This window comes from Symphalangus syndactylus, chromosome 15 (genome assembly GCF_028878055.3).
Source record: "Symphalangus syndactylus isolate Jambi chromosome 15, NHGRI_mSymSyn1-v2.1_pri, whole genome shotgun sequence".
Taxonomy (NCBI): Eukaryota; Metazoa; Chordata; class Mammalia; order Primates; family Hylobatidae; genus Symphalangus; species Symphalangus syndactylus.
Window position 1 is genome coordinate 69,898,479 of NC_072437.2, and position 21,541 is coordinate 69,920,019.

At 45.5% G+C, this 21,541-nt stretch overlaps 2 protein-coding genes across 8 annotated transcripts in view; both read left to right on the forward strand.

Moving 5' to 3' along the window:
* Nucleotides 1-211: 211 nt before the first annotated feature.
* Nucleotides 212-14,592, forward strand: LOC129463497 (complement C1q and tumor necrosis factor-related protein 9A-like). The gene is made up of 4 exons (XM_055244078.2): nt 212-412; nt 8,092-8,288; nt 10,916-10,978; nt 13,059-14,592. The coding sequence occupies exons 2-4, from the start codon at nt 8,114-8,116 to the stop codon at nt 13,829-13,831; spliced, it is 1,011 nt and encodes a 336-aa protein (XP_055100053.2). The 5' UTR covers nt 212-412; nt 8,092-8,113; the 3' UTR covers nt 13,832-14,592.
* Nucleotides 14,593-15,919: 1,327 nt separating this feature from the next.
* MIPEP (mitochondrial intermediate peptidase) overlaps nt 15,920-21,541 on the forward strand; it is a 170,961-nt gene continuing 165,339 nt past the window's right edge. For 4 of the 7 annotated variants that reach the window (XR_008651193.2, XR_008651194.2, XR_010115939.1 and 1 more), the window contains exons 1-2: nt 15,983-16,296; nt 18,939-19,112. Coding sequence is in view for 3 of the 7 variants with exons in the window: in XM_055244080.2 (XP_055100055.1) it covers nt 16,108-16,296; nt 18,939-19,112 (363 nt within the window). In the remaining 4 variants the exon portion in view is untranslated. Of the gene's footprint in view, nt 16,297-18,938; nt 19,113-21,541 lie in introns of all 7 variants that reach the window. The other 3 variants (XM_063618839.1, XM_055244079.2, XM_063618840.1) reach the window with 3 other exon arrangements.

Below are 21,541 nucleotides of genomic sequence, written 5' to 3' on the forward strand. Positions count from 1 at the left end.
ACAGCCCATTGTTTGCTGTGGCTGTAATCAGGAAAAGATTCCTATGAAGGCTGCCAAGTGGCTACTCCCCACTTTTTGTTTCTTCTTAACATCCACCTGCTTCCCAAAGTGACCTGCTCTGGCTCCTTGGGCTGCACTGGGGAGGGGCGGTCGCTAGGGTGGGGAGGGGGCGGGCCCCAGAACCCATAGGGCAGAGCATATTGGCTGCATGTATAGGAGGGAGTGAAAGAGATGGGGGTGGCATTTTCTTCCAGGAGAGTTGTGGGGAGATGACCTAACATAAGCGCGCCCCTACTCCGCACGGGCGAGAAGGGCAAAGCTGGAGTGAACCGAGCTGAGCCTGGGCCGCCCAGCCCTGGAGGCTGGAGGCGCTGCGGTCGGGAAGCGCTCGGAGGATGGAGCCCTTTTCCCGGTAAGCAGGAGGCCGGGATCCCGACTCCTGAGCCGGCTTCCCACGGACCCCTGGCCCCTGCAGGGTCCTGCAGTGAGGATGATCATGCCCACGGGGTGGGTGGGGTGTTAGCAAAGCGCGGCCGCAGGGCAGGTTCTGGAAGCCACTCCGCGTGGCTGGGCTGGAGTGTGCAGACGTGGAAAAGCCCGGAATGGGGAGTGCGTGTCCGGTGGAGGCCCGAGACTGGCCTTCCCTCGCTAGGTATGCTGCAGAGGTCGAGGCCGGCAGGCTGCCCAGCTAGGCCTGTCCCGGAGCTCCCCTGGGGCGGAGGCGCGGGAGGCGGGGAAGGGCCGGGCGGCGGGACAGGTGTCCCTAGCGGGAGGTCCGGAACCCGTCGGGGCCGCCTGCGGTGCAGGGGTCGGAGGCCAGGCGACGCGGGCGGGAGGGAGCCCGGCCAGAACTGCTGAGAGCCCCAGCCGCGCTGGGACTCAGGGGCTCCCTGCCTTTAGCCACTAAGGCGGGGCAGGCTGCGGGGTGCCCGGGAGAAGCCAGGTGCCGCTCATTTTACACGGACTAATTGGATCCTGCCGCCTGCCTGGGACCTCGGCATTGCCTTGTCCCCTGCACTGACGGGGAAACTGAGGCACGGAGCGAGTAAGGCGGGGGAGGGAGTCGCCGCCTCCGAGCAGGGGCGCGCCCGTCACCCACTCGCACACCCGGCTCTCGCGTGGCCTCTGCTCCTGCTCCGTGCACCGCGACATCTGGGGAAACCGGGCTGGGCTCCTCTGTCCTCTAGAAGCTATTGTAAGTTTTAGATAAATGTTACCACTAGACACGAGGAAAGTGAGTCCACGATTACCGGCATTGAACAAATGGTTGCACCGCGTTCTCCGCATTAGATGGAGTGTGTGATTGTGAGTGAGAGGGGAATGGGCACTGAATCCTTACCTACACAAATGCCTAAACTCGTAAGGCATTATGACACACACATCTGAAAATCTAAGTGATAGGAATTCTAATGGTCTGGGATCCAAATGAGACCCAGCCACTGTTAGCAGCCTTCGGTTTTGTCCTGTTGCCCGTAATTACCCCAAGGTCAGGGAGAAGCACTGAAGCAAAGGCATGAACATCACTTTGAAAAAGAAACCTGCCTGAGGCACTCCGTCCTTCAGACTCCCCTTGAAAGTATTCCCTCATTTCATTCAAAAGGAGTTAACTTTTCTAAACTAAGTGGTGCTGGTAGAAGATGCTACCTGATTTAAGTGTTGCTGTAATTCTTGAAGCTCTTCGAAGACATCTTGGCCTTCGTCTGTTCCCTCCCCTTCCTGCTGTTTTGCAGACATATCCACTGGGGAATTGTATGGCAGGAAGGCTGATTTTATTTAGTTGGCCCTTGATTCCTGGTTTGCACAGTATCTTGGTCCGGCCTGCAGCCCTCGGGTCCAGGTAAGTTCATTAGGAAAAGATTTATTTACATCCAATTTAAGGCATCCAGGTCCTAAAACAGCACTTATATTATCTGTGGGATAATCCTGCTTATTAATTTGCAGAATAGTCAGATGTCTATAGGGTTTTGGGTAGGAAAGGGGTAAGCTGCTTTCAAAATTTATTCTTGAGGAGGCTGAAGAGGAGATAAAAGCAGATTTTGAAATTCTGCTAGAACACTGCCACTGGCTAGGAGGAAAGATAAAAACCATAGAATAAGTCATGAGAATAATGGACCTTTTTAACAGAGCTTTCTAGAGAAGCTTATACCTTATTTTGCACAATTTTTTTTTTTTTTTTTTTTTTTTTGAGACGGAGTCTCGCTCTATCGCCCAGGCTGGAGTGCCGTGGCACGATCTTGGCTCACTGCAAGCTCCGCCTCCCGGGTTCACGCCATTCTCCTGCCTCAGCCTCCCGAGTAGCTGGGACTACAGGCGCCCACCACCACGCCCGGCTAATTTTTTTGTATTTTTAGTAGAGACAGGGTTTCACAGGATGGTCTCCATCTCCTGACCTCGTGATCCGCCCGCCTCGGCTTCCCAAAGTGCTGGGATTACAGGCGTGAGCCACCGCGCCTGGCATTTTGCACAAATTTTAATGTGTACTTTTTTTTCTTGATCAGGTTCATGTATTCAACTTGTATACATTTTCATATTTATGGCTATGCTAATTTACAGTGTAGGAGAAAACCGTCAATATATGTTGAAGAAGAAATCTATGAGGTGTACAATAGAGAGAGTGCATGAAAGAGAATATATTCGAAGAAGGCACCCTAGAGCTGTTGGACTCTTAGATCGTGAGATCTGGGAGGGCATTCATCCTTTCCAGTGCATGCAGGAGGAAGCTGAGGCTCTGAGGTTTGGAAACCCAGGAGATACCACTCAGCTGATTTCTAGCAGGTTTGTATTAAATCTTAGTTTTGGAGAGTTGAGAATCTTGAGTGATAACCTTGGCTGTTGAATTAAGGACATGACGTTCTTGGAGAAAATTAATCAGGAAGGGCACTGGGTGAACATTTATCAAGAGATTCTTTAGCAAACGACAGATATAGGTAAGGCATAGGGAAATGAGCCAGAAATAAATGAATTAAATAAGGACCTATTTTGGGGAAACTAAATAACATTAACTTCAAAGTTACTTGCAGTGTGTGTCCCTTTGCCCCGACCAAGCCAGTATGACTGACTCATGCGATCACAGAATTCTGCAGAATGATCTCTAGTCTCTATACATTCATACATATGAATGTATAGAGGTCTTGTCTTGATCTGTCTAAGGCAGTGACTGTTGTTCCTTTTTACATATATTACTGAGAGGGTTGTATGCCCAGTGAGTCCCCAACAGCTGTCACTCTGGCTGACTACAGTAGTCTGCAAGCCTCCTCACTTCTGATGAGCAGCCACACCTTGGGCAGTGCACGCCTTGTATTAGTCAGGATGGGCTCAGCTGTGTGTCACAGACCCCAAATAACAGTGGCTTATGCAAGGTAGAAGTGTATTTCTGTTTCATGTGCTCATGTCAAAGATGTGCTGGCAGGACAGGTCTAGCCTGTGGAGTCATCTGAGGCCAGGGATTTTCTGTCCCCAAACTCTGTTGCCCTCCTTCAAGGAGTCCCACATGGTTCACCATGCCATGCACACCCCTACACAGGAAGCGGGAAAGGGCACCCCCTTACCCTTTAAGGCCGGTCATTGCACACAATTACACGCCTCACTTTTTTTTTTTTTTTTTTTTTGCTTATTCCCATGGCCCATAATTTAGTTTCATGGTCATATCCAGGCTGCAAGTGAGGCTAGGGAGTGCAGTCTATCATGGGGGGCTAGAAGCCCAGCTAAAATTTCTATCACTTTGGATGAAGGTGAGAAGGGGTGTTGGAGATAACTAGTAACTCCACAAAAGCACTGACAAGGATCAGAGTTGATACCCAGTCACCTTCCCAAGTGATGGTCCACACACAGCTGGAACCAGGATAGTATTTCTCGCATGCCTGCATTGATTCATTCAACAAATACTTGACTGAAAATAAGGAAGTGGAAAAATGCAGTCACTATCTTCATAAAGCTCTAACCCAGGTTGCTGCCTACTAAATGATCACTAGTCTAGGTGTGGTGTACAGAGTAAGTGGGGACTGGAGAGGACAGTAATTCAGATAAGAGAAGAGAGAGAGAGTGGATAATTGCAGGGAAAGATGGGAGACAGAAGAGGCTCCTACCTCTTTCCAGAAGGCACTCCTGGAAAAAGACCAGACCCAGAAATTAAAAGTCGAGAGTGTAACTGTAGTTGAACTAATGAAACTGAGAGTCCAACCCATAGCTTTGTGAGATGCACAAATGTAATTTTTTATTTTTCAAAATAACATTAATATAATTTCTTCTATATTCCTTGTGCAAATCCTCAATGTTCTACATTGAAGAAGAGGCTAAATAGGAGGTATAAACTTTCTAAATTTTCTTATTAAAAAATAGTGCTGAGCTGGGTGGTGGCCATGTCTCTAATCCTAGCTATTCAGGAGGCTGAGGCAGGAGGACCACTTAAGCCTAGGAGTTCGAGTCTGGCCTGGGCAACATCATGAGACTGTATCTCTATAAACAAACAAACAAACAAATAAATAAAAAAGAAACAGTGCCACAACTTACTTTGCTACGTATTTGGGAGAACGCATATTAGTTAATCAAAATCATTTGCTGAAGGTTGTCTACATGCTGTACAAACAAGCTAGATAGACTCTACCTACATCAGGTATGCAAAACTAGTGAAAGAATTACAGAAGAGTAACCATTTGCTTTCAGGCTGCTCCTTCTTCCCTGGAGAGCAAATTGGAGTTTATCCTAACCTGACACCTTTATGATCTTCTGATCATTTTATTCCTGGAATAGTTGTACTCCACATTTTGAAAGGCTAAAATGAAAATTATAGAACCCTCAACAAAGTTTGATTGATGGAATTTCGATTTGACTGTTTCCAGCCACTTCTGAGTTTAAAAAAGGAGGCTCGTGTATATTCTTCATGGAATTTGGCTCCAAGAAAACTCAACTCAATTTCCTGGAATGGAGCGAATTTGTGACTTCAAAGGGAAACATCTGCATTTCCTTTCCCAAAAATAACTCCACTTGCATTAGACTGCACCCTGTGACATTTCCACCAGATGGCAATACAGTCTTCGGATGACAGAGTCTTGCTGGTTTTCAAAATCTAGAAATATTTGTGTAGGCACTATAAAAAAGCATTTTTTATAAATGAAAAGCTGCCATAACTGCCCCCCATTCTAAAGCAACCATCTTTATTTGCATATATTCGCTTTGAGTTTTTGTCAATATTCATACAGTCGTAAGTACATTTATAATGTGCATGGCATTTTAGTCTACTATTAAAATTCAACACAACATATATCATTTACGTATTTCTACATGACCTTCATAATTATTGCAGCAGTTACGTACTATTACACATAGTAAACCTTTCCCCTATTGTTACATAGTTTGTAGTATGCACTTTTTCACCTGTTATGGATAATGCTGCAGGTAATGGCACACAACTGGCACACAGCTTTGGAATATTAGGAAGAATTTTAGGGATAGGAATACAGGGTGAAAGACATAGATGTCTTTTGCTCTTTAACTTTTCTAGAAAGAGGTGCAGATTTACACAGCTATCAGCACTATGAGAGGATCTGGGTTCTGACCAGTTGCACTAGGCCACATTTTTGTTTTGTTTTTTTAAATCGTAAAAGTCAGGTGCAGGGGCTTTAGCCTGTAATACTAGCACTTTGGGAGACTGAGGCGGGAGCTCTGGAATTCAAGACCAGCCTGGGCAACACAGTGAGACCCAGTCTCAAAAAAAAAAAAAAGCAAGAAAGAAAACGAAAGAAAGGAAGGGAGGGAGGGAGGGAAGGAAGGAAGGAAGGAAGGAAGGAAGGAAGGAAGGAAGGAAGGAAAAAAGAAAAGAAGAGAAATTAGGGCCAGTGGCAATGGCTCATGCCTGTAATCCCAGCACTTTGGGAGGCCAAGACGGGCAGATCACCTGAGGTCAGGAGTTTGAGACCAGCCTGGCCAACATGGTGAAACCCCGTCTCTACTAAAAATACAAAAATTAGCCGGGCGTGGTGGCAGCGCTTGTAATCCCAGCTACTCGAGAAGCTGAATTGCTTGAACCTGGGAGGCGGAGTTTGCAGTGAGCAGAGATTGCACTCCAGCCTGGGTCACAAGAGTGAAACTACGTCTCAAAACAAAACAAACAAAAAAAATTAGCCGGGTGTGGTGGTGCATGCCTGTAGTCCCAGCTGCTTGGGAGGTTGAGGCAGGAGGATCACTTGAGCTGGGAGGTTGAGACTACAGTGAGCTGTGATTGCATGACTATACTTTGGCCTTGGTGATGGAGCAAGACCTTGTCTCCAAAAATTATATATATATCCCAAGACATCTCCCATGATGATACATTAATTTCTTTTTTTTTTTTTTTTTGAGACAGAGTCTTGCTGTCACCCAGGCTGGAGTGCAGTGGCGCAATCTCGGCTCACTGCAGGCTCCACCTCCCGGGGTTCACGCCATTCTCCTGCCTCAGCCTCCTGAGTAGCTGGGACTACAGGCACCCGCCACCTCGCCAGGCTAATTTTTTGTATTTTTAGTAGAGACGGGGTTTCACTGTGTTAGCCAGGATGGTCTCGATCTCCTGATCTCGTGATCCGCCCGCCTCAGCCCCCCAAAGTGCTGGGATTACAGGCGTGAGCCACCGCGCCCGGCCGATGATACATTAATTTCATTCAACAAGTATTTGTTCAATCTGCTGTTCCAAGTTTGATATTGAGTACTGGGAAGGCAATAATGAGGGAATACAGTCAGGCGGGGAGTCAGATTCTTCATCCTACAATTATATAAACAAGTGTCAAGCCCCTGCCATGACAGGCGCCATGTGGGAGAGTAACATGGTGCTCCGCAGCCCTGAGTGGGAGCGTTGCTGAGTCAGGAGGCCCGGCCATCCACGTTTCATCTTCCTTCCAGGGCTTGCGTTTGCTGCTCCCTCTGTTTGGAGCACTGCCCAGGCGTCGTCTTAGCTCCTGCTGCGGGGGAAACTGCATGGATAACCTGGGGTGGGGGCAGTGTCTACAGAGGAAAGGACTTGAAAACGCACTTCTCCCGAACTAGGTGACGTTTTCTGTGTGTGTGGCCCTTCTTCACAGTGGCCTCCTAGAAAAACAAGACCCTGACTGAAAGAACACCTCTCATTACAGTAAGACTGCTTGGAATGCTTTACTTTTTTAAAAATTTAATTTAATTGTTTAATGTGGTAAAAAAAAATATATAACATAAAATTTACCAGCTTAATCATTTTAAGGACACAATTCAGTGGCATTAAGTACATTCTCTTTGTTGTGCAACCATCACCACCACCCACCTCCAGAACTCTTTTAAAATCTTCCCAAACTCTGTACCCATCAAACAACTGCCATTTCCTTCTCTCTTCACCCCTGGCAACCACCATCCTACTTTTTCTTTATATGAGTTTGACGGCTCTAGGAACCTCTTATAACTGAAGTTCTCCAGGTCTGTCTTTTTGTGACTAGCTGGTTTCACTTAGCATAATGTTCTCGAGGTCCGTTCATGTAACACGTGTCAGAATTTCTTTTGTTTTTAAGGCTGAAGACAATTCCATTGTATGGACCCTACCACATTGCATGTATCTGTTTATTCACTGATGGACCCTTGGGTTGCTATGGAAAACAATGCACCTGTGAACATGGACATCTGTTCCAGTCCTTGCTTTCAATTATGTTGTGTAGATGTACAGCAGTGGAATTGCTGGATCAGATGGTAATGCTATGTTTGCTTCACTATTTATCATGTGCCTTTATGCATATTGTGATAAAATTTGATTTTTACAGTAGTCCTCTGAGATAAGTAAGCATTAGTCTGTGGTTCAGAAAAGTGTTTTCTTCAAAGTGAAATGATGAATGAAAGAGTATCCTGATCTTAAACTTGGCTTTTTTTATTGCCCGTTCACCTTGAAGAGTGGTTCCAATCACGAGTGTTACCTTCCAAGGACAATGTCATCCTGGTTATAACCAGCTTGCTCTCCTGCCTTGAGCCTTCTGTCCAAGTCTGTCCAGGTGTGGGTCTGGGGCAGGGGACAGCCCATCCATTTCCCACTGCACGGAGCAGAGGCTGTGTCCAGGGCCCCAGCAACAAAAGTTTCTCCTTTGGGTTTCTGTTTCCCTCTTTCAGTTCAGAGTCTGTCATCTGAACCATGAGGATCTGGTGGCTTCTGCTTGCCATTGAAATCTGCACAGGGAACATAAACTCACAGGACACATGCAGGCAAGGGCACCCTGGCATCCCTGGGAACCCCGGTCACAATGGTCTGCCTGGAAGAGATGGGCGAGACGGAGTGAAGGGTGACAGGGGATGCAGGTACTCATCTGGCGGCTTCGGCTGCCTTTCAACTTCTCTCTTCATTCCTTTCACCTCATTCACTCATCATCTGTGTGATTTTCCACCTACCCACTCACAACCCATCCATCCATCCACCCGCAACATTCACTGGGGCCTGACCCCAGTCATCCATCCACCCATCTGCCCAGCAACACTCATGGGGTCTGCTCCATGCCAGACTCTGTGCCAGGTGCTGGTGGAGAGCACAGGGTGAGATCGCCATGACCCCTGCCCTCCTGGGTTCTCTCATCTCTGACACCGCAGAACAATTTCAGTAGTATACGATGTCATGGATCCTCCCATCACAGGTGACAGGTATGATGGATTTTTGGCAACACGAGGCCAATAGAGAGATCTGATCATGAATTATTTGGCAGCAAGCACCCAGCTGCAGTGCAGGTGAGAGCTAATACTGCATCGTGCCATGAAGCGGGAGATGCAGAGTAACAGATGACACAAAAGGAGATGAGAATCTGAAGCCATACAGCTGCTGCTTATGCATCTATGTGACCTAGGTTGGGACCCTGTCCTAGGGTCTGGGGATCTGGGGACAGGATTCAGCCTCTGGGAGGGAGGTTTGCCAAATCCGGGAAGTCTGAGTGGTTTCCATAACAACAACCAATAGACTTGGTTTCCAAATGGGGTACCATTCTTGAGGCCTGGTCTTGACTGTAGGGTCACATATCTAAGACATATGCAGAATGATCCATCTGGGTTAAGTGCACAGTTCAGTGGCATTATAAAAAAAAATTAAAACTTCTATGGACCTTTTTAAAGATAAGTCTGTGTTTCTAACATGTCTCAGTTTATGGCATTTGGTGGCCTGATAGTTTTTTGAATGGGCTGGATGAAGCCAACCGTCACCAGGAAGCAACTTTATTTCTTTCTAACCACCATCCTGCACAACTGCTCTGTGAGGTGTCTTCTCCTGGCTCACATCTCCAACTCATTGACACTATTCCAGTCCCCCAGTAGCAAACAGCCCAGTCCAAATGAATAGCAAAACCTTACCCTTAATGAAATCAGGTCTTCTGCCCTCACACTGTGACCACAGTGGTGTGTGTGTGTGTGTGTGTGTGTGTGTATTTTATTTCTGAATATTTAGGATTTTCATTTTTTAAATTTTTGTTATAAAATATTACACACAAAAGGAGATAAATAGGTGATAAAAAATACAGAGAACTATGACAAACACTCCTATATTAAATACCAAATTTCTCTACCTCTTCCCTGTTGAATTTCTCTCCTCTTTGCTCACCAATGTCCATTCTTTCAAGTTTTACATACTTCTCAGAAGCAAATGTTATATCTGTTTTTTCTATGTAATTCATAGGTATTATGTGTAATATATATTCTTTCTTAGAAGGATATTCAATCAATTGCTCACACTAAAAATTTACTTCATTTCTATCTTATCATCTTAAAGTGTATTTTTGTGTATGTTTTATACCAAACATATTTTTCATATACTACTTGTGCATAATTTAGAAACATATAAATGTCTACTGATTGGGGTCTGTGTTCATGCTTTGTGAGTCGTGGTTGCATGAACATGAAAGCTCAGAGGCCACCGCTCTAGAGAATGGGAGAAATGAGAGCCAAGCGGGAAACAAAAAGAGGGAAGGAGAGGAAGACACAGGGGAGCAGCCAGTGGAGGGGGGAGGGGAGCGCAGGGAGGGGCAAATGTAGGGAAGAGCCCCCTCCATTCAGAGGCCCCACACTGACCAAGGCCCCACTCAGGAGCGCTGGCGTCCCAGGAGAACAGACATCGTGACAGAAACAAGTCTGCCTGTGTCAGTCCCGTCTCAGGACCTGCAAGCCGGCCCAGCCTGCTCCTGTCGCCCCACAGCCACTTCAGTGGGACTGAAGTATGGGGGTGTCTGCTGCTTTGTGAGAAGCCAGAGTCCGGGGTGAGCTGTGGCCCAATGAGCACTCTGCTGCCATGGCCCGAGCCATCTTCAACCTGCTGACGGATAGCACGCCAACCTGGGGCTCAGGGGGGCCTGTTCTGAGCACAAGGACTTGAGTGTAGTCAGCAGAGCCCCACTCACCTGATGTTCTCTGCCAGCTTGACTGGTGGCATTTCCCCCAGTCTAAGGCACTAGAGGGATCCTTCCAGAACTCTCTCTTCTATCTTGGGATAGTGTCACGTAACCACAGTCATCTGTGTTTTCATAGGAGGCTAGTAAATCTTCCGTTCCACTCTCCTCAAGAGTAATGGAAGAGAAACAGAGTGAGGAAACCTCCTCGCACCTCCAACATTCAGACCACGTCCCAAGTCCTTGTCACGGGAGAGGAACACAATCATGACAGTCAGTCCCCATTGCACACACTCCCTCCTCATCCTGTCTTGCTGTGCGCTCTAGGCACGTCCTAGAGATGGGCGCTTGGGAAGTCACTCAGTTCATTTCTTAGATCACTTATCCCATGCAGCTCAGCACCCCAGATGCCCACTCATGCCTGCCTCTCTCCACCTGCACTCGTGTGGACGACAGAGCACCCCTCAGGGCAGGGGTCACCCCCAGACTCTCCAACACACATGGCTGATGGAGACCAATGGCCAGAAAAATCAGAAATGGAATTTCAATTCATGCCTGTTTTCTGCTTTTCCACCTAGGAGAACCAGGACGTCCCGGCAGCCCGGGGAAGGATGGGACAAGTGGAGAGAAGGGAGAACGAGGTTAGAAGTTCCTATTTATGGCGCTCTAATTCTGAGCTGTCGACTATTTAACAATATCACCATGGACAAGTCCTCCATGCTGATTATAATCTTCCAATAAAGGCAACACAGTTCTTACTCTCCAGACGGGGGATTCTACAGGGATTGGCAGGCTTTGCAGAGGGCTGGGTAGTAAATATTCTTGACTCTGCAGGCCATACAGATCTGTCACCACTACTTAACTTCCCCTTGTAGTGAAAAGAAGCTGTAGATGCTCCATAAATAAGCATGGCTGTGTTCCAGTGACGCCATATGTGTGAAGACCGAAATGGGAATTTCCCACGGTTTCCATGTATTGTGGAATATTATTTGTGACAATTTAAACATGCAAACCATGGCCAAGCACCATGGCTCCCACTTGTAATCCCAACACTTTGGGAGGCCCAGGTAGGAGACTCACTTGAACCTAGGAGTTCCAGACCACCCTGGGCAACATATTGAGACTTTGTCTATACAAACAAAAAAAATTAGCCAGGCATGGTGGCACATGCCTGTAGTCCCAGCTACTCAGGAGGCTGAGATGGGAGGATCGCTTGAGCCTGGGAGGTTGAGGCTGCCATGAGCCATGATCTCATCACTGCACTCCAGCCTGGGTAACAGAGTGGGTAACCCTGTCACAGACAAAAACCAGAAAAACAAAAAAAAGTCAACATGTTTGTTTTGCTTGTGGGAGGGAGGCTGAATTTGACCTGTGGCTGTAGTTTGCTGAACCTTGAACTTTGCAGTGGATGAGCACTGAGGAGTGAGACTGAGTTTTTGACTTGGTGCATCTGGCAGCACTGCATAGAGGAGGTAGTACTAGAACTGGTCCCTGATGGGTCAGGATGTAGTCGTAGTGGCGAACTCCTGTAATCTTCACTTTGTGCTTTTCATGTACTGACTCACCAAATGCAACATCCCCAGACACTAGGTAGTTTTATCACCCTAGTTCCGTAGGTGAGGGAACAGAGGCACGAGGCTCACTAGCTCGTCTGACGTCCTCTGTGCATATGGGGACAGAATGGAAACCTGGCATTTAACCTCAGAGTCCACACTGGCAACCACGGCTCTTTGGTATGGGTGGAGGTGCAAGGAAGCAGCAAGGTTTCTGTAGATGCTGAATTGCCGGTGGGATAGATGGGTTGGGGCTGGGGTTGGGCAGGAGAGGGCAATGCCTCAATACAGGCTTTATTTTATGTTCACTCCGGGTAGGAGGTTTTTAGAGGATGTCACATGACTAGGGTTGACAGTTAATCTGCCTGTCTCTGCTCTGCAGAGTGCTTTCTGTCATGGATTGACATTATTTAATAGCCAGCATGGTAGATTTAGATGGTAGGGTTGTAATTTCTAATGTGAGCCCTGACACGAATTTAGTAGACAGTAGTCAAAAGGTGTGTTGGGATGTGTGTGTGTCCATTTGCACGCACGTGTGTAATTGGAGTAATTGACTTTTATTTATTTTTTTGAGACAGGGTCTCACTCTGTTGCCCAGGCTGGAGTGCAGTGGTTTGATCATGGCTCACTGCAGCCTCAGCCTCCTGGACTCAAGCGATCCTCCCACCTCAGCCTCCTGAGTATCTGGGACTACAGTTGTGTGCCACCGCGCCTGGCTAATTTTTGTACTTTTTGCAGAGATGTGGTTTTGCCATGTTGCCTAGCCTGACCTTGAATTCCTGGACTCAAGCAGTCTGCCTCTCTTGGCCTCCCAAAGTGCTAGGATTACAGGCATGAGCCACTGAGCTGGGCTGGAGTAATTGAATTTTATTTTCTTATTTTTATTTATTTATTTATTTATTTTTTAGAGTCAGAGTATTGCTATGTTGGCCGGGTTGGTCTTGAACTCTTGGCCTCGGGCAGTCCTCCTGCCGTGGTCTCCCAAGGTGCTAGGATTACAGGTGTGAGCCACCGCGCCCAGATGGAGTAATTGAATTTTAAACTCTGGGCATATACTGAACCTTTGCACTACTTTGTTTCATTTGTGAGCTCCATTATAGAAAAACCAAAGTTGTTCACAAGGGAATCTTTCACAAACCATCTCTTTATTTGCTCTTTCTCTATTTAGGAGCAGATGGAAAAGTTGAAGCAAAAGGCATCAAAGGTGATCAAGGCTCAAGAGGATCCCCAGGAAAACATGGCCCCAAGGGGCTTGCAGGGCCCATGGGAGAGAAAGGCCTCCGAGGAGAGACTGGGCCTCAGGGGCAGAAGGGGAATAAGGGTGACGTGGGTCCCACTGGTCCTGAGGGGCCAAGGGGCAACATTGGGCCTTTGGACCCAACTGGTTTACCGGGCCCCATGGGCCCTATTGGAAAGCCTGGTCCCAAGGGAGAAGCTGGACCCATGGGGCTCCAGGGTGAGCCAGGAGTCCGGGGAATAAGAGGCTGGAAAGGAGATCGAGGAGAGAAGGGGAAAATTGGTGAGACTCTAGTCTTGCCAAAAAGTGCTTTCACTGTGGGGCTCACGGTGCTGAGCAAGTTTCCTTCTTCAGATGTGCCCATTAAATTTGATAAGATCCTGTATAACGAATTCAACCATTATGATATAGCAACGGGGAAATTCACGTGCCACATTGCTGGGGTCTATTACTTCACCTACCACATCACTGTTTTCTCCAGGAATGTTCAGGTGTCTTTGGTCAAAAATGGAGTAAAAATACTGCACACCAAAGACGCTTACACGAGCTCTGAGGACCAGGCCTGTGGCGGCATTGTCCTGCAGCTGAAGCTCGGGGATGAGGTGTGGCTGCAGGTGACAGGAGGAGAACGGTTCAACGGCTTGTTTGCTGATGAGGACGATGACACAACTTTCACAGGGTTCCTTCTGTTCAGCAGCCCGTGACAGAGGAGAGTTTACAAATCCGCCACACCATCCATCAGAACCAGCTTGGGATGAGCTTATTCAGATGGTTTTACTTTACTAATTCCTCCAATTATTACAATAATCATGAAAAGGTGAAAATGGAAAAGTTATTCCCAAAACTGATTCTGTGTAACTTACTATTTTTCCAGGAGTAAATATTTAAGATAGCTGCATGGTTTATTCTAATTTATTTCCCATTTCTTATTCCTATTATCTGAAGAATCCTTTGCCTGTGCGTTTCTTGTGGGAAGAGTGTTTTGATATCAATTTTAGTGCTCTAAGGAGTCATATGAAGATGTATCCCTCATCTGTGTTTCTGAGGACATTAAGGGGAAAGTAAAGGGAAATGTTTATTCCATTTAGTACTAGTAACAGCTTTAGGCTGGTGATGCTGTCACACTCCAGAAAGCTGTAGACACTGCTCATTTTGTCTTTTTTAAAAAAATGTATTTTTAAGTTCTGGAATACATATGCAGAACGTGCAGGTTTGTTACATAAAAATGTGCTGTGGTGGTTTGCTGCATCTATCAACCCATCACCTAGGTATTAAGCCCTGCATGCATTAGCTATTTGTCCTGGTGCTCTCCCTCCCATTTTGCTCATTTTCTAACCTAGGTTTTAATCACCGTTCTATCCAACAAATCATTGTTTGATCATTATTTGCCACACATGAATCTCTACTTGTTTTCTAGGACTGCCCTAATAAAGTACACAAACTGGGAGTCTTTAAACAACAGAAATGGACTTTCTCACAGTTCTGTAGGCTGGAAGTTTGAGATCACCATAGCAGCTGGGCCATGCTCCCTCCAAAGGGGATAGGGGAGGATCCGGCCTTGCTGCTTCCAGCTTCTGGCAGCTGGTGGCAGCATCACTCCAGTCCCCGCCTCCAACTTCAGGTGGCTGTCCTCCCCCTGTATCAGCCAAATTTTCCTCTTCTTACAAGGACAGCTTCCCTAATCTAGTATGATCCATCTTAATCATAATTGCAAACTCCATATTTTCAAATAAGGTCACATGTACAGGCACCGAGGGTTAGCACTTCAGCATCTATTTTGGGAGACACAGTTCAACCCAATCTGCCCTCTGGTTCCCAAAATTGATTTCCTTCTCATGTGCAAAATACATTTTCGCACCATCTCAACATTTCCAAAAGTCTTAACACTTTTCGTATCAACTCCTCTCACCATGTACATCATTTAAATAAGCTACAGAGGAGACTTATTGTGTGACACATCGTGTCTCTCCATCTGTGATTCTGTGAAACCAGACAAGTTAATCCACTTCTAAAGGACCGGGGGTTGGGGGGGTGAGACAGGCATAGGGTAGACAATCCATTCCAAAAGAGAGAAAGGGGAAGGAAAAAAGGGTTCACGGGTCCCAGGCAATTCTGAAACCCTGGAGGGAAAATCCCATTAGACTTCTTTCACTATTTCCCATCTAAAATTTTTAACTGACCTATGCAAGAGTAAAAAGATACCGGACAGAGACATCAAACAGAAGTGCAGGATAAATTTACTAAGAGAGTAGGTTAAAAGGGAAACTTCTGGCCGGGCGCGGTGGCTCACGCTTGTAATCCCAGCACTTTGGGAGGCCGCGGCGGGCGGATCACGAGGTCAGGAGATCGAGACCACGGTGAAACCCCGTCTCTACTAAAAAAATACAAAAAATTAGCCGGGCGCGGTGGCGGGCGCCTGTAGTCCCAGCTACTCGGAGGCTGAGGCAGGAGAATGGCGTGAACCCGGGAGGCGGAGCTTGCAGTGAGCCGAGATTGCGCCACTGCACTCCAGCCCGGGCAACAGAGCGAGACTCTGTCTCAAAAAAAAAAAAAAAAAAAAAAAAAAAAAAAAAAAAAAAAAAGGGAAACTTCTCCTTCAGGCCTATGGTAGGCATTTCTTGTTTACTCAAGTACCTGCCGTCTCTCAAAGAATATCTAATGTCCACTGGAATTCGCATATGTCATGATTTTGCCCGCGCCCACCCCTAGTCCCTTGGGAGGGAAGCGCAACCCTAGCCTTTCCTTACTCTGGACACAGGGGGCGGTAAACCGGGAGGGCGGCCGAGAAGGCCAGGGGGAGCGACGCTCTTGCTCTCTGGACGACAACGTGCCCACGTCCTGAGGCCGCGCCCAGACCCGGAAGCGGGGCCTTCACGTGGGGAGGCGTGTGCCGCTGCCTTGGAAACGCGGAGCCCGGGCTCCCAGCAAAAGCGCCAGGGCAGGGGTCTGCGTTGGAGGAAGGGTCTGCTCCGGTGATAGAATGCTGTGCGTCGGAAGGCTGGGCGGCTTGGGAGCCAGAGCAGCAGCTCTGCCGCCCCGGCGGGCGGGCCGGGGAAGCCTCGAAGCCGGGATCCGGGCCCGAAGGGTCAGCACCAGCTGGTCTCCCGTGGGCGCCGCCTTCAGTGTCAAGCCGCAGGGCAGCCGCTTGGACCTGTTCGGCGAGCGCCGGGTGAGCGGCGCAGGAGGAGCTCCCCTCAGTCCCCGAGCTAAGCCGACCCCTGCTCCGCGCGGCCAGCGACACTCAGGGCGAGATTGTTTGGGCCTGGGAGGAGGCGGGCAGCGGACCCACCTTTTACAGTGGCGTCTTGTGTGCGCTCTCAATGACGGCAAGGTCACCTCTGCTTTGAGGGGCCGGGTTTAGTGGTCTCCTCCCCAGAGTGTCGGGTGCAGGAACTGCTTCTGCATGAGCCCCTTGCTCCACGTGAATCTTGAATAGTTCGTCCTGGCAGCGACGGTGTATTCGGCCTGCCAGGACTCGCCCTCTGCATACACTCAGGCGTACCCCCGCTAAAGCCCTTTAGCTCCAGCGCTACAGTCCTGCCTTAAGAGGCCTATCCCTGTAGGTTCACAGGCGGTATCACATGGTCTTTTTGCAAGGACACAGCTGCCTGCAGTCGAGTAATGGTAATTTCATTAATACCTGAAATTCCGTCACCTATTAATTTATTTCAAAGCTTTGGGCTTTCTTGTTTTAAAACACAAAACTCTGTTGAGACGAGTCTCACTTCCATAGTGCCATGGAATTGGTCACTTTGATTTCTTACCCCAGGAAGTCACTAGACTGCGTTGTCTAGTGAAAGGTGAGAGGAAGGCAAGGTTGGAAAGGACTTACCTGATGCCTGTTCTACTTGGAGTTTGTACATTTTGTCCGTTTTAGGTTAAGGATTACTTTTATTTTTGCCTTTTAAAATTTCGTTATACTGTATTGCCTTAGAAAGAGAAGTCTAGGGTATTGTCGCACTGAGCTAAAGTGTGTGATTCTTGTCTCCATTATCAGCTTTGTCTTAAAATTATTTTGTGTGAAATTTGCTACACCACCTTCCTTAAGGGTATGTAGTGTTGGTATTAACATAGTTGGTGTGAGGAGACCTGCTTGTAGGCGCTGAGCAGAAAGACGTGAGGGGAAGCCTGATTTTGGGTGGATGAGATTTAACTAATTTTAGCTTTTATTTTTCCCTTTTGTATCATGATATTCGGCACTGATTTTAAAATTTGAAAATAGCAGATTTTCAAATTTTAGAATTGGTTTTTGCCTTGAATAAAAAAAAGGCTTATTCAGTTTAGCATTATGGTCACTGGTAATCCGAGAGTAAGAATTCCCGAGAGCAATATGGGCAGGTTGTACTGGGAAGTGGAAGTAGTCTGTGCTTAAATCAAATTAAGTCAGTATAAAGATGACATTTGTTTTTGGTCCTGATTTTCCTTTGTCTGCCACTCACTTTCTTTTATTTTTTTTTAACTTGTAATATATTTTGAAGAGAGATCACTAGCTTAACTTCATCCATCCCTTCTTGTAGAAACAGTAGGGCTTGTCAGGCCTGAAAGTTTACCTGCTGGTATTTCTGAAAATCTATGTGTTAAGCACCTACAACGTTGATTAACAAAGCCTCGCATCTGCTCTGGTCATTGGTTTCCTTCATTGAGTTCCCCCGTGTGTTAGACGGTCTATTGGATAGCTAGTTAAAGAAATGAAGGGCAGGGCTCTTGGGTCTGGAAGCTCACCTTTACAGGAGAGAAGACTTTCAAACAGATAAGTTGTAATAGAGAAGTATGGAAAAGTGTGGGCCTTACAGATGTACAGAGCGTGTTCGAGTTCTGTCTTTCCCAATATTAATTTGTAACCTCAGACAAGTTTTTTCTAACCTCTTAAAGCATGCGTCCTGATCTATAAAAGAATGATACTCTGTTCTGTAGGATTGTGTGATATAAATGAGAACCTATGTAAAGTAGCAGGCACACTTCATGGTATGCGGTAGGTGCATATTAAATGCTTTTTTTCCCTGCCTTCCTGAGTGTGCTAACAAGTGTGATTGAATAGGTAACAAGAGAATGGTCATTCCCATTAGATCAGTGATTTTTGTTTTTATCAAGATATTGAAATGTCTTTGGAACGTATACAATTTGCTCCCAGTTTCAGCCTATGATTTTAATATGTTCATTAAATTTTTCTAAAATATTTATTGCTTCATAGTCAACTCATCCTCCCTATTTGATAGTTGTAGAATAATTGGTACTATGTACTGAGATCTCACTCTTTCAGATGCTGCTGTTAGTACTTTACATATACTTAGTACCTGTGTCCATGCTGTAAGGTATGTATCGTCATTCCCATTGTACATGATGAAAAAAATATGAGGCCTAGGAGGAGAAATAACATGATCAGGGTTATAAGCTAATAATAATTATGGCTAACATCTATAAATGCTCTGTGCCAAACACTGCTTTTTATATATATATATATATATATATATATATATATATATATATTTACATATATGATCTCATTTAATCTTTGCGGCCACTCTTAGGTTCTGGAGAAGTGACAGTTGGATTTTGAACCCATACCATTGTTGTTTTTTTTTTCCAGAAAATAATTAAAAATTGAAGAAAAATTATGTTCTGAGAACATTTTTAGTGTAATTTATGTGGAGTGATATGGGGAGTATGATAGTGGTATCCGTGATCACAGGTATAACATGATACACCAATGAAAGCCAAGATGTCCTTTGTGATAAAAGTAATTTTAGTAAATATAAAAAAAGCACAATTTTGAATTTTGGTTATAAATCAGACGTATTCTTTGGTTCTAAGGGTCTTTTTGGAGTTCCTGAGCTGAGTGCCCCAGAAGGATTTCATATTGCACAAGAAAAAGCCTTGAGAAAGACAGAATTGCTTGTGGACCGTGCGTGTTCCACCCCACCTGGGCCCCAGACCGTGCTGATCTTCGATGAGCTCTCGGATTCCTTATGCAGAGTGGCCGACTTGGTAAGATGCTTTGCCTCAGACTTGAAGCTACCTCTCTTTTAACCTGTTAAAATTTAAGTGAAATTTATCCTTTGTTGTTTACTATTAATATTAGATTATAAAGTTAAAAATGTCTGAAACTATTTGAGATCCATTGGGTATAATTTTTTATGATGAAATATGTCATTAGGAATGGGAAAATATTATAGGAAAAGGTGATATTTAGGACTTGTACTTTAATATGTATGTTTAATAAAATATACATGTAATATATAATGAATGAATACTAATATCGTAAATATTTGCTATATTTGGGTAATATATATTTACATATCTATTCATTTGACAGAGATTCTTCATTATGAAGGCTCTCCCAAAATTCTAAGAACACTTTATGTGTACATTTACAACAAAATTCCCCTTTTTCTTTTTTTTTTTTTAATAGAGACAGGGTCTCCCTGTGTTGCCTGGGCTGGTCTTGAACTCCTAGCCCCAAGTGAACCTCCTGCCTCGGCCTCCTAAAGTGCTGGGATTATAAGTGCGAGCCACTTCTTTTTCATAAGAGGTGCGAAAACCAGTTTTAATAAACCTTTTCAGGAATGCCTTTTTTTTTAAATTAAAAACCAGGTTTTGACATCAAAATGATTGTAAAGACTTTTTTTTTTAACATTTTAAATTTGAAATAGAAGTGTATACCTAGATCTCTTCACCAACTAGGAAATCCATTGCTGAGATAGCAAAATTTTCTTTTTTTTTATTTTTAATTTTTGTGGATACATGTATATATTCACGAGGTACATGAGATGTTTTGATAGAGGCATGCAATGCATAATAATTACATCAGGGAAAATGAGGTATCCATCCCCTCAAGCATTTATCCTTTGTGTTACAAACAATCCAATTATACTCTTCTAGTTATTTTAAAATCTACAATTAAATTATTATTGACTGTAGTCACCCTGTTGTGCTATCAAATAGTAGGTCTTACTCATTCTTCCTGTGTTTTTGTACCCATTAACCATCCCCACCTCCCCCATACCACCCTGCCACCCTACCCAGCCTCTGGTAACCATCCTTCTACTCTTTATTTCCATGATTCAATTGTATCTATTTTTAGTTCCCACAAGTGAGTGAGAACATGTGATGTTTGTCTTTCTGTGCCTGACTTATTTCACTTAACATAGTGACCATCCATGTTGTTGCAAATGACACAATCTCATTCTTTTTTATGGCTGAATAACACTCCATTGTGTGTAAATACCACATTTTCTTTGTCCATTCATCTGTTCATGGACACTTGGGTTGCTTCCTCATCTTGGGTGTTGTGAACAGAGCTGCAACAAACGTGGAAGTGCAGGTATCTCTTCGATATACTTATTTCCAGGGAGCAGGATTTTCTGTCAGCCTGAAGGAGCCTATTCTTGGTTACTCTTGTCAAGGAAAGCAGCACACACAATTTAAATAGTGATCATTTATGATCCTGTCTACATGGTATAGAACTACATAGGTTTTTCCCTCACATTCAGTCAATGTTGAGCACCTACTGTGTGCCAGACACTGTCTAGGCACGAGGGATACATGCAGGAATGAAACAGACACAATCTCTTACTTCATGGAGTTTATATTCTGGCATTAACTTGTTTTTGAAAATTTAGGCTGTAGGCCCTTTCTACAGCCTAGGTAGCTGAATAAGCTTTCCCTGGATGAGCTGAGGTAACCTTCTCAGCATCTCTCCATTTTCACAAGAGGGAAGAAAGGCACTGGGTGATGAAGGGATGTGCCCGCTGTCAGCTGGCCAGCATGTGGGGCAGCAGGGCTGCCAGCCCAGGCAAAGTATCTGTCGAGCTCCTCTTCTTTCTCCTGTTCCAACCATTTCAGGGCTGGCGGCTGCTCAGGTCTCGTGGACCCTTACTTGGAAAGGTTGCAAAGTTTGTTAGCCTCTCTATCTTTAAAAAAAAGTACTTGTTTTTAAAATTATTATACAGTAAAATTGACTTCTTTTGGAGGATGGTACAGTTCTATGAATTTTAACTCATATAAATTTGTGCAGCCCTCACCACAATCAGGATACAAAGCTGTTCCATCAACCCCCAGAAATTTCCCTGTATAGTCACACCCACCCCTCCCCACTAACCTCTGGCAACCACTAATCTGTTCTCTCCCCCTATAGTTTTGCCTTTTCTAGAATGTCATATAAGTGGAATCCTGTATACCTTTGACTGACTTCTTTCACCCAGCATAACTCCTCCCCATCTTTATTTTTTTTCCTTTTTTGGAAAATTTCCTTCCACCCATACACCTGACTTGAGCATTAACACCTTTCAGATGATTATATGTTCACCACAAGCTTCCCGCTCTTGAGAAAACTGATAAAGTATCTTACTGTAAAGGGTTTTTCCCTGGAGTGAAGTTGCAGGCTCTGGGTGGTTCTGTGGTACTGGGTTTTTGTT